The sequence below is a fragment of the Salmo salar genome, chromosome ssa09 (genome assembly GCF_905237065.1).
Source record: "Salmo salar chromosome ssa09, Ssal_v3.1, whole genome shotgun sequence".
In the NCBI taxonomy this organism is placed as follows: Eukaryota; Metazoa; Chordata; class Actinopteri; order Salmoniformes; family Salmonidae; genus Salmo; species Salmo salar.
The window spans coordinates 151,480,423-151,493,992 of NC_059450.1; the positions used below are offsets into that span (position 1 = coordinate 151,480,423).

General features: G+C 42.1%; 1 protein-coding gene across 1 annotated transcript; it reads right to left on the minus strand.

Moving 5' to 3' along the window:
* Nucleotides 1–411: 411 nt before the first annotated feature.
* LOC106613248 (lysosomal amino acid transporter 1 homolog) lies at nucleotides 412–9,911 on the minus strand. The gene is made up of 8 exons (XM_014215324.2): nucleotides 9,651–9,911; nucleotides 8,892–9,242; nucleotides 8,195–8,324; nucleotides 5,621–5,708; nucleotides 4,930–5,039; nucleotides 4,062–4,157; nucleotides 3,439–3,624; nucleotides 412–3,292 (listed from the first exon to the last, which is right to left on the minus strand). Exons 2-8 carry the CDS (start codon nucleotides 9,083–9,085, stop codon nucleotides 3,176–3,178), a joined length of 921 nt encoding a protein of 306 aa, XP_014070799.1. The 5' UTR covers nucleotides 9,086–9,242; nucleotides 9,651–9,911; the 3' UTR covers nucleotides 412–3,175.
* Nucleotides 9,912–13,570: the final 3,659 nt, after the last annotated feature.

Here is a 13,570-nt window from a genome sequence, read left to right on the forward strand (position 1 = left end):
CCCATAGGGCGGTGCACAATTGGACCAGCGTCGTCCGGGTTTGGCCGTCATTCTCAATAATAATTTGTTTGTCCTTAACTGACTTGCCTAGTTAAATAAAGGTTACATTTATAACTTTTTTTTAAAGCATACTGAATGACGTAGAATATTTAAATGACAAAATGCACATGATATATTGCAGAGAATGTGCATTCCATTGAACCTAACCATGAACTCATCAAATGTATAGAAGGTATAGGACGACTTGAAGGATTTAGAAGCCGTTTGTAAACCATATTTATAGTTTATAGATATTTAAATGACTATCTGTAATACATATTTCCTGAAACTGTGTGCCTGCTATATACTGCACACAATACTACATCATGTTTGTTATTTTGCCTCAAAATAACAAAACAAACTACACACACATTGGATATAATTCGGACTTTATTGAGATGTTTGTTTGTTACATAAGCATCATATTGGAATGCTTAACTTGGTGTACAATAAACTACAAAAGCTGAGATGCTGGGACATTATCGTCAATGAGATAAATATTGCAAGTAACGCATAGGCCAAAGCATAAGGAAAATACAATACCATGTTAAGTATAAATTCATGTGTATCTTAAAAGAGCAATACAGTGTCATTATTCAAGTAAAAATAATTTCATACATTTTTCTTGTTCTTGAGACTATAAATAAATATCTCATTCCATTCTATGGTTTGGAAGATGTCTATAGAAAACACATTGGAGAGAGGCCAGGCTTTGAGCAAACCAGAATGAAACTTAATTTATCAAGAGAAAGGCAAAAAAAATTTTTGTCTGAAACAACTGATAATTACCTTTAAAATAATCAACAAAATCTACAATTATCTACAGGTTTATCAGAGAAAATAAGTGCCATCATAATTTCTCTTCGTTCATGGCTTTCCTGACGTTTCATGACCATGGCCACAATCATTTGCTGGGCAGCCATTTTGCAAACAGCTATTTTTCCAAAGACCACATTTTGAGCTTTTTCAATACGTCACTTAAAAGTAGAAATACTCCTTATTTTACACATGGAAAGTCCACCAATCACAACTGTGCTTATTAAAGCCCAGCTGTAACTAGACTATCTCTACCAATAAATACTTAGTCACATGTTTTGTCATGTTTGCGCTCCTAAAAAAAAAAAACACACAAGCACTCCTTTATATATCTGTCCAACACTTAAATAGATTCATATTTACATTTTCACCAGGGACGACTCCTATGACACGGAGGGAATTCTATTACACTGGCCCAGGTTGAACCGGGCAATGGCCCATCACGTCACCGGGTGAAATAGCAGGGATGCAGGAGCGCCCTTCTCAAATCAAACAGTAATCTGAGCCACTCGGTCATGTCAACAAGGCAGCATGGTGTATCGTCCAGAAACATAACCTATTTTCCATAAAATAAAATGTTTGAATTGTCAAACTAGTTTTAATTGAGAAGGCAGATAGTTTTTTTTATTTTATTTTTATCAAAAGCAATCACTTTAGCATGTGAAAACAGAATCCTACTCATCTTTCCACATGCTTAATTACGTCACTTTTGTTTTGAGCTGACTTCGCCAGCGACCAGAGTGGGGCACTGGCTCACACCCAGGAGGCAGCCCGATTCTAAAATAAATACAAATCACTTTTCACCCAGTTCCAACTCCTCCCACCGGGGTAACCTGGGCCAGATTAACAAACCTGAAAGACGAGGTAGAGAAATCTGTGCTGTCAATCAACCAATCACATCCATGACACACTAACAACAGTGATGTGACCTGTACAAAAACGTAACGAATCATTGGTCTCTATCGTTCTATTCCCTCATCATGACTCCATGTTACCAAGTTATGACACATCAACTTATAAAACGGTCCCAGTTCCCACACAACCTTGATCCACCGCTTTCTGAACATGTGACTACACACATAGAAGACTGGGGTGTATTCATTAGTCACACACATTTTCCATTTAGAGTAAAACGGTTTCCGTTTCAAAACGCTTACTCTAAACGAACTATTTTTGCAACGAAAATGAGAGTTTCTATTGGACAAATTCAGGTAGGCCCCTTCCCCGTTTTGTTCCATTTGGTTCCTAGTGAACACACCCCTGGACACAACTCCACAATAAGGCTGTGACGCAATACTGTAAAAACCCTCCTTCCTCCCTTCCTTTGTGGACACTGAAAGTAAAATGACTGGGCCATAACATAAGGAGAGGAGATAAGGAAAAACAGGATGTTCAGTTAAAACGGTTAGATTTCAGCCAAATAACTGTTGGCTTTAAAAGCAGCAGCCTGAACACATCAAACAGCCTTCAGACCTCCACTGCAGCAACACATGAATAGATGTAGATGGAAGGCACAGGATATCAGGCCTAACCCACTGCACTTTCACAATCTAAACACTGTGTAACACCCCAAGCAATTTACCAACTACAACTTATATAGGGATTCTATTACGACCGAATCTGCTCATAGAACAAAACCAGGGTAAACTATAACAAATTCACCACAAGTGGAAAATACATTACTGTGGGTGCAGCCCACTACTTTACGGCACATCAATAGTCAATGTGATACATTTCTAAACCTACATACAGGAACAACCAATGTTGTGGTCCTCTATTGTACGGTTTACCTAGACGACAACGCTGCGTGAACAGTTCAGTGTACTGCATATCTTACCATGGAAACCACAAGAGCTCTAACCGTTGACAAACTAGACTAGAGCAATGTGAGACACAGACAATAGGCCTGTAGTGTACTAGGAAATAGCATAGTGAATAGGTCACATGACCCCCCCCCTTACAAAGAGAGAGAGAAGAGTTCTACTGAGATTACATTCCTCAAATATAAGACGGCCCCTTTAATTCACCTGTACTTCAACGGCGGGAACACTGGTGTACTATCACATCTGTCGGATTATTCTAGGTCTCCAGTCAACAGGGAGCTTTTCAAAGCACCATGCTTCTACATCTGCATTGCTTGCTGTTTGGGGTTTTAGGCTGGGTTTCTGTACAGCACTTTGTGATATCAGCTGATGTAAAAAGGGCTTTATAAATACATTTGATTGATTGATTATGGAGAGGATTTCTAGAATGAGCTTATTGTTCTCACTCTAGAACTTCCATATTGTTCACACTCTAGAACTTCCATATTGTTCACACTCTAGAACGTGGACAGCTCCTCCTCTTCACAGAGCAGAGGTTCTACTTCAGGAACGTTCATCTTCTTGCTGGTTATAGTGGAGCGGTTCTTCCTGTAGATGACGAACTGGGCGGTGACCTCGGAGAGTTAAGGCTCATTCACAAACACACCACAACAAGTCAACAAAATCCCAACACTTAAACAACAGAGACAAAAATAACACCTTCCCTTCTTTATCCTTATCCCTTTTTTAGTGAAATTATGATCTCTGAGAAAAAGGATACAAAGAAGTCTAGAAGGAGGACTCCCAGGCTGCCGATGAGCCAGGCCAGATGTTTGAGAATGAAGGTCTGTTTGGAACCGGCCAGAGCTGGTAGAACCACAATGACACTGAGGCCGTAGGTCCCGTTGCCCATCATGGCCAGGGCAAACAGCATGTACGACGTGCCCTCTGTAGACTGCCGCTTAAACTGGAGACAGACAGGGAGATGTTACCGTCTACACCTCAAAACCAACAGAGAAAAGATTTTAGGCTTAAGATCTTCAAAACACGTCACGTAGTTAATTATTCAACCCAATTCTATTGCTTCATTTTACCCACTTTTTATTTTATTAAGTTCCAAAATAATATTCATTCCTAATGTGTGTGTACTGTGCTCTCCCCCTTAGAACATCCCTAGGAATTGTTATCACATTGGGAGTGACAGTGAGTTCTCAGCAGGAGACACCAGTCCAGATGCTGTGACATCACTCAGCACAAAACACCATCGTCTCTCAGACCTGGTTCTCATTTTAAAACTTAAACAACAGCACGTGTTCCTGCCTTTCTTCCCCGCCTCATGTCCCCTAACCCTGCCACATCTTACCCCACCTCCCCTCCATAAATCACCCATAGACTGTCACTCACATTTTTGTAGAGCTGCGGAAAACGAGAGGAGAGGTAGAATATGGAGGCCAGGTATCCACAGGCATAACCAGAGATCTCCACGCTGTTAGAGGCACTCTGAAGAGAGAGTCAGAGAGAGAGAGAGTCAGAGACAAAGAGAGAGACAGAGAGAGACAGAGTCAAGGAGAGAGTCAGAGAGAGACAGAGTCAAAGAGAGAGTCAGAGAGAGAGAAAGAGAGAGACAGAGACAGAGACAAAGACAAAGAGAGACAAAGAAAGAGACAGAGTGAGAGAGACAGACAAAGAGAGAGTCAGAGAGAGAGAGAGAGAGAGAGAGTCAGAGACAAAGAGAGAGTCAGAGACAAAGAGAGAGTCAGAGACAAAGAGAGAGACAGAGACAAAGAGAGAGAGAGAGAGAGAGTCAGAGACAAAGAGAGAGTCAGAGACAAAGAGAGAGTCAGAGACAAAGAGAGAGTCAGAGACAAAGAGAGAGACAGAGAAAGAGAGAGACAGAGAAAGAGAGAGACAGAAAGAGAGAAACAGAGACAAAGAGAGTCAAAGAGAGAGTTAGAGACAAAGAGAGTCAGAGTCAGAGAGAGTCAGAGAGAGTCAGAGAGAGAGACAGAGAGACAGAGAGAGAGACAAAGAGAGAGACAAAGAGAGAGAGACAGAGACAAAGAGAGTCAAAGAGTGTCAAAGAGAGAGAGAGAGACAGAGAGAGAGACAGAGAGAGAGACAGAGAGAGAGACAGAGAGAGAGACAGAGAGAGAGACAGAGAGAGAGACAAAGAGAGACAAAGAGAGTCAAAGAGAGTCAGAGAGAGTCAGAGACAGAGAGAGACAGACAAAGAGAGAGTCAGAGAGTTCAGAGTCTCTCTCTAACACGTCACCTGAGTGTTGGCAGAGGTGTTGTTGTCAGTGATGAACTTGGGGAGAATCAGGAGGGCCACAGTGGAAGCCCCGCACCACAGGAAACACAACCACTTCAATGTGGGGCGCTCTGGGGGAAGAGACACACACATGGGTCACACACAGTGTTGCTGCCCCTCCTGGTTTTGTAGAGGTGACCTGTTTCAGACACACCTGTGAGATACCTGAGCTATGGAGAAAGTAGGGAAGGGCTTGAACAGGTGTGGCAAGATCTCCCTCTATCTGTCCCTCAAATCAGTCACTCTGTCTTTATTGACAGATACACACCCACAACACCCACACACAGTTAAGTAATCCAATATGTCTTCCTTTTGTGTTCCAGCCCTCGGCTGCAAACTGGACAAACAAAGGAGCTTTACAAGGTGAGAACCTGTCAGTCATCAACTTTTAGTGGGAACTAGCAATTTCACTTGAAAACACACACACAGTCATGTCATACACATTAGGCATGGATAACTGGGCATAGCTGTTAGCATTATCAATAGAGAATACATTTAGCATATTAGTGAGTACACAGACTGGATGGAAATATGAACCCACAGCACACTAACTACAATGCAAGGAACATCGCTGATTCTCACACAACCATGGTATTCTATTGGATTTCCATATTGGGCGGACAGTGTAATATCATGATCCCTCTGGCCTTACTTTTAGATGAGTTGTTCTTGATCTTGTAGTAGAGGAACTGGGAGATGAGCAGGAGATCAGTGAAGATGTAGAACACTACTGTCACAATCTGAGAGAGAAAAATAGAGAGAGAGAGAAAGAGAGAGAGAGAAAGAGAGAGAGAAAGAGAGAAAGCGAGAAAGAGAGAGAGAGAAAGAGAAAGAGAGAGAAAGAGAGAGAAAGCGAGAAAGAGAGAGAGAAAAAGAGAGAGCGAGAGAAAAAAAAAGAGCGAGAGAGAGAGAGAGAAGCAACATTTCAATTGGCTATATTAAAACTGTTTAATTTGATCCTGAGTGTAGGTTATTTCCCTGACATCTGGAATCAAGGACTCATAACCCCAATCTTTAAGAACGGAGACAAATTTCACCCTAACAATTACAGAGGCATTTGTGTGAAGAGTAACCTGGGGAAGGTTTTCTGTAGTATCATCAATGTAAGAGTTCTAAACTTCCTTAATAAGCACAATGTCTTGAGTAAAAGCCAAATTGGATTTATACCAAAACATCGCACAACTGATCCTATTTACACCCTACACACCCTGATAGATAAACATGTCCACCAAAATAATACCAAAATATACGCTTGCTTTATCGACTTAAAAAAAGCATTTGATTCTATTTGGCATACAGGACTGTTCTACAAAGTTATTGAAAGTGGTGTAGGGGGTAAAACATATGACAGAATTAAATCAATGTATACTGGCAATACGTGCAGCATTAAAATTGGTAAGAAAAGAACAGAATTCTTTAACCAGGGGCGGGGCCTTCGCCAGGGTTGCAATCTGAGCCCTGCACTCTTCAATATTTACATTAACGAATTGGCCACTATTCTAGAAAAATCCTCAGCCCCTGGTGTTAGTCTCCACAGTTCAGAAGTTAAATGCCTACTCTTCACAGATGACCTATGCCTGCTGTCACCCACAGCACCTGGCCTACAGCAGAGCCTGGACCTGCTAGAGCAGTACTGCCAGACTGGGCACTGGCAGTAAACCCCAAAAACACTAAAATAATGATTTTCCAGAGAAGATCCAGATCTCAGGGAATTAGACCAAAGTTCTCAATTGGTACAAAATATAGAGTACTGTACACACTACAATTACTTAGGTTTAAAAATAAGCTCAACTGGACACCTTAATGAGGCAGTGAATGAACTGAGAGAGAAAGCACGCAGGGCATTCTACGCCATTAAAAAGGAAATTCAAATTGAAATACCTATTAAAATGTGGCTAAAACGAATTGAATATGTCATTGAACCAATTGCACTTTATGGCAGCGAGGTGTGGGGTCCACTTGCAAAACAAGATTTCATCAAATGGGACAAACACCGCGTTGAAACCCTGCATGCAGAGTTCTGTAAGATTCTCCTACATGCCCAGAGGAAAACTACAACAATGCATGTAGGGCAGAATTAGGCCAATATCCACTAATAATAAAAACTCAAAAAAGAGAAATTAAGTTTTGGAAACATCTCAAATACAGTGACCCCCTCTCATATCATTACCAAGCCCTGCAATGCCAAGAGCTGAGCAAAGAAAAGAGTTCCCTCATCCAGCTGGTCCTGGGGCTGAGTTCACAAACCTGTTCTACTAACACACTGAAGCCTCAGGACCCTCATCCAGCTGGTCCTGGGGCTGAGTTCACAAACCTGTTCTACTAACACACTGAAGCCTCAGGACCAGAACATCCAATCAATCATAATAAACCAAATTACAACACAGTCAAAACAAAACTACATTGCTTATTGGGAAACACAAGCACAAACACAAAGCGAAATGCAGTGCTATCTGGCCCTAAATCGTCAGTACACCGTGGCTAAATATTTGACCATGGTTACTGATCAAAACCTTAGAAAAACCTTGACAAAGTACAGGCTCAGTGAGCACAGCCTTGCCATTGAGAAGGGTAGACACAGGAAAACCTGGCTCCCTGTAGAGGAAAGGCTGTGCAACCACTGCACAACAGCAGAACCTGAGACAGAGCTTCTTATTGGTATTGTTGAATGTATGGTTATTTTGTTGTTACTGTTGTCCCGTTGACAATTTTGATTGTCTTTTTACTATATTACTATATATCTATATTGTAAATATTGTATTGTAAATATCCAAAATAAGCTTTGGCAATATGTACATTGTTATGTCATGCGAATAAAGCGAATTGAATTGAGAGAAAGAGAGAGAGAGAGAGAAAAAGAGAGAAAGAGAAAGAGAGAGAGAAAGAGAAAGAGAGAGAGAGAGAGAGAGAGAGAGAGAGAGAGAGAGAGAGAGAGAGAGAGAGAGAGAGAGAGAGAGAGAGAGAGAAGATATGATGTGACGACAGGGGCACCCTCTGCAGGTAGGCATAGGTAAGGGAAAGGAAAACATGCTATACAATGTACCTGACTAACTCCATTCACAAACCAGATTAAACAAAATGCTGAATGCTTTAAAAATATGCTTCAATGCAGCTGTGATACAGTGCATCGGAGCATGTCTGGGCAGAGAGTGCTATGGCAATGCCTCTGCCCATATTCATACTTTGCATACAATAGCAAGTTGAAGTTGTGCCTGTTGATAGATACCTGGATGGGCAGCTGGCTGGTCAGGACGCAGCCTATTAGACTGCTGAGGTCCCCACTGAAGAGGAAGAGCAGGAAGCCAAAAGACATGGCCTCCTCCACTTTACCATTGCGATAAGCCTCGTAGACTTGCCTGGGGGGGGGAAGAGAGAACAACAGATACAATGGAGGGAGAGAGAATGGAAAGAAAAGGAGAGACTGGTGTGACGTAAACAGATACTGAGATTAGATGTCTCTCAGAACCTGATAAACTGGCTTTGCAGGGCCACAGACTTTCTCGTTACTATGGTAATAAATCATTAATGGGCTATTTGATATTTTATGGGCTCCCAAGTGGCGCAGTGGTCTAAGGCACTGCATCTCAGTGCTTGAGGCGTCACTACAGATTCCAGGCTGTATCACAACCAGCCGTGTTTGGGAGTCCCATAGGGCTGCGCACAATTGGCCCAGCGTCGTCCGGCTTTGGCCGGTGTAGGTCATCATTGTAAATAAGAATTTGATCTTAACTGACTTGCCTAGTTAAATAAAGGTTACATTTTAAATGGTAAAATCTGTCAGGAGTATCATCATAACACCAAATGCCAGATACATTTGAGACCGCAGCTGTTGATCACAACATCTGTGATCAGCTATCTTCGTTTGTATTATAAATACTTTTCCGTTAGAGAACGCATTCCTAACGCAGTGGTGAACGACTTACGGTAGAGTAGACAGCAGGAAACAAAACATTGAGATCAACCCGATGACTACGCTCCAGTATTCCCACACATTGTCCACGCATTCCTCGAACAGGTAGAGGATCCAGGGCGTTCCGTTAGCGCACAGTGGCCGACCCAGCACCGGGGAAGTCAGGTTAGCGGCCACGTCTGCAGTCCTCCCCGGGAAGCGGGGCATGGGGCGACTATGTCCGTCCCACCGCCTCCGTGGAACAATCCGAGCGCGAGGATGTGAAAGTGTTCGTTTGTTGACACCAAACACTGACCGCCCTCGAGCCCACCACACCCAGGCTACCGGTTGGCAAACGAGCGTGCGGCGATGTCATTTGATGAGTCTGCAAGACAATATACGCATGGTCATTGATAGAATTACGAATTGGCTGGGGAAATTTGGAAGAGTGGTGTTGGGTTGGGGAAAGAAATACAATTCATTGTTACTGTACTTTTGGTTTCAGCAACAACATGCACGCACCAGACAACTCTGATACAATGTTGATACTTTCTCCATTTAAGAAAACATTTGCATATTGGTAATAACCTTCTGTTGGAGTCTCATAGGTCTACAATGCTGCAATTTGATCGTCTATAGACCAGAAGCTATTCATTGATGTGGCTATCGCTTCTCATCAAATTAATGTTGGTCTGTCGGCCTCCCAAAAATAAAGACAATGGTTGGCAAAGCTATAACAGGCACAGACCAACCAATGGTATCAACAAATCAAATGAAGCTCATAAACTCTCACCGGATGCGTTGATTTCTCGACCTTCGTGTTACTGTGCGACGGCTCTCCATCTCAACTCGGCTGCCGTTATGTTTTGATTGAGCGATATATTCCGCTAGGCTATTTAATTTCCCACAATTATATTATATTGTAAACGATCAATTATTGTAGCTCACTCCTGTCCTCCGGAATGGCATCAAATGAAATTGTTTCACTTCCGCATTTTATGGAGAAAGCGCAGACCTGAGAACCACAAGGATAAGGACGTAGCACCATCTGCTGGGGATTATGCAGTGTGTGATAAATCTAGTAAAAAATAATTGTATTATTTTGTCACATGCATGGAATAAAACTGGCGTAGACTTCAGCGTGAAATGTTCCCTTACGAGCCCTTCAACAATGCAGAGTTTAAAATAAAATAGTAACACAAGTACCAGATCAATGTGGAGCTATATACAGGGAATACCAGATCAATGTGGAGCTATATACAGGGAGTACCAGTACCAGATCAATGTGGAGCTATATACAGGGAATACCAGTACCAGATCAATGTGGAGCTGTATACAGGGAGTACCAGTACCAGATCAATGTGGAGCTATATACAGGGAGTACCAGCACCAGATCAATGTGGAGCTGTATACAGGGAGTACCAGTACCAGATCAATGTGGAGCTATATACAGGAAGTACCAGTACCAGATCAATGTGGAGCTATATACAGGGAGTACCAGATCAATGTGGAGCTATATACAGGGAATACCAGATCAATGTGGAGCTATATACAGGAAGTACCAGTACCAGATCAATGTGGAGCTATATACAGGAAGTGTCAGTACCAGATCAATGTTGAGCTATATACAGGAAGTACCAGTACCAGATCAATGTTGAGCTATATACAGGAAGTACCAGTACCAGATTAATGTGGAGCTATATACAGGGAGTACCAGTACCAGATCAATGTAGAGCTATATACAGGAAGTACCAGCACCAGATCAATGTGGAGCTATATACAGGGAGTACCAGTACCAGATTAATGTGGAGCTATATACAGGGAGTACCAGTACCAGATCAATGTAGAGCTATATACAGGAAGTACCAGATCAATGTGGAGCTATATACAGGAAGTGTCAGTACCAGATCAATGTTGAGCTATATACAGGAAGTACCAGTACCAGATCAATGTTGAGCTATATACAGGAAGTACCAGTACCAGATCAATGTGGAGCTATATACAGGGAGTACCAGCACCAGATCAATGTGGAGCTATATACAGGGAGTACCAGTACCAGATCAATGTGGAGCTATATACAGGGAGTACCAGATCAATGTGGAGCTATATACAGGGAGTACCAGCACCAGATCAATGTGGAGCTATATACAGGGAGTACCAGCACCAGATCAATGTGGAGCTATATACAGGGAGTACCAGCACCAGATCAATGTGGAGCTATATACAGGGAGTACCAGTACCAGATTAATGTGGAGCTATATACAGGGAGTACCAGTACCAGATCAATGTGGAGCTATATACAGGGAGTACCAGATCAATGTGGAGCTATATACAGGGAGTACCAGTACAAGATCAATGTGGAGCTATATACAGGGAGTACCAGTACCAGATCAATGTGGAGCTATATACAGGGAGTACCAGATCAATGTGGAGCTATATACAGGGAGTACCAGTACCAGATCAATGTGGAGCTATATACAGGGAGTACCAGTACCAGATCAATGTGGAGCTATATACAGGGAGTACCAGCACCAGATCAATGTGGAGCTATATACAGAGAGTACCAGTACCAGATCAATGTGGAGCTATATACAGGAAGTACCAGTACCAGATCAATGTGGAGCTATATACAGGAAGTACCAGTACCAGATCAATGTGGAGCTATATACAGGGAGTACCAGTACCAGATTAATGTGGAGCTATATACAGGGAGTACCAGTACCAGATCAATGTGGAGCTATATACAGGGAGTACCAGCACCAGATCAATGTGGAGCTATATACAGGAAGTACCAGTACCAGATCAATGTGGAGCTATATACAGGGAGTACCAGTACCAGATTAATGTGGAGCTATATACAGAGAATACCAGATCAATGTGGAGCTATATACAGGGAGTACCAGTACCAGATTAATGTGGAGCTATATACAGAGAATACCAGATCAATGTGGAGCTATATACAGGGAGTACCAGCACCAGATCAATGTGGAGCTATATACAGAGAATACCAGATCAATGTGGAGCTGTATACAGGGAGTACCAGTACCAGATTAATGTGGAGCTATATACAGGGAGTACCAGCACCAGATTAATGTGGAGCTATATACAGGGAGTACCAGTACCAGATCAATGTGGAGCTATATACAGGAAGTACCAGTACCAGATCAATGTGGAGCTATATACAGGGAGTACCAGATCAATGTGGAGCTGTATACAGGGAGTACCAGTACCAGATCAATGTGGAGCTATATACAGGGAGTACCAGTACCAGATCAATGTGGAGCTATATACAGGGAGTACCAGTACCAGATCAATGTGGAGCTGTATACAGGAAGTACCAGATCAATGTGGAGCTATATACAGGGAATACCAGTACCAGATCAATGTGGAGCTGTATACAGGGAGTACCAGTACCAGATCAATGTGGAGCTATATACAGGGAGCACCAGTACCAGATCAATGTGGAGCTATATACAGGGAGTACCAGCACCAGATTAATGTGGAGCTATATACAGGGAGTACCAGTACCAGATCAATGTGGAGCTATATACAGGGAGTACCAGTACCAGATCAATGTGGAGCTGTATACAGGAAGTACCAGATCAATGTGGAGCTATATACAGGGAGTACCAGTACCAGATCAATGTGGAGCTATATACAGGGAGTACCAGTACCAGATCAATGTGGAGCTATATACAGGGAGTACCAGCACCAGATCAATGTGGAACTATATACAGGGAGTACCAGATCAATGTGGAGCTATATACAGGGAGTACCAGTACCAGATCAATGTGGAGCTATATACAGGGAGTACCAGTACCAGATCACTGTGGAGCTATATACAGGAAGTACCAGTACCAGATTAATGTGGAGCTATATACAGGGAGTACCAGTACCAGATCAATGTGGAGCTATATACAGAGAGTACCAGTACCAGATCAATATGCAGAGGTATGAGGTATTTGAGGTAGATACGTACATGAAGGAAGGGTAAAGTGACTAGGCATCAGGATAGATAATTATAAGGTATTTGAGGTAGATATGAACATGAAGGCAGGGTAAAGTGACTAGGCATCAGGATAGATAATAATAAGGTATTTGAGGTAGATATGCACACGAGGCAGTGTAAAGTGACAAGGCATCAGGAAAAAAGCAAAACATGAAATGCTGTATATAGCCTGTCTGTTTACTGTTGTTTTTATTTCTTTACTTACCTATTGTTCACCTAATACCTTTTTTGCACTATTGGTTAGAGCCTGTAAGTCAGCATTTCACTGTAAGGTCGACACCTGTTGTATTCGGCGCACGTGACAAATAAACTTTGATTTGGTTCGATTTGATAGATTATAATACGAGTAAAATAAAGAACAGAGCAGCAGCAAATGATCAGTGTGTGTAATGTGTGTGTAATGTGTGTGTAATGTGTGTGTAATGTGTGTGTAATGTGTGTGTAATGTGTGTGTAATGTGTGTGTAATGTGTATGTAATGTGTGTGTAATGTGTGTGTAATGTGTGTGTAATGTGTGTGTAATGTGTGTGTAATGTGTGTGTAATGTGTGTGTAATGTGTGTGTAATGTGTGTGTAATGTGTATGTAATGTGTAGTAATGTGTGTAATGTGTGTGTAATGTGATGTAATGTGTGTGTAATGTAATGTAATGTGTGTGTAATGTGTGTGTAATGTGTGTGTAATGTGTGTAATGTGTGTGTGTAA

What these genes read in the sequence shown, in the direction of transcription:
- LOC106613248 (XM_014215324.2), bottom strand. Translation starts at nt 9,085, where the DNA reads ATGCCCCGCTTCCCGGGGAGGACTGCAGACGTGGCCGCTAACCTGACT. An exon ending in CCAGCCAGCTGCCCATCCAG is followed by an intron (nt 5,709 to 8,194) that starts GTATCTATCAAC and finishes TTTCTCTCTCAG; the next exon opens with ATTGTGACAGTAGTGTTCTA. An exon ending in TTCCGCAGCTCTACAAAAAT is followed by an intron (nt 3,625 to 4,061) that starts GTGAGTGACAGT and finishes GTCTGTCTCCAG; the next exon opens with TTTAAGCGGCAGTCTACAGA.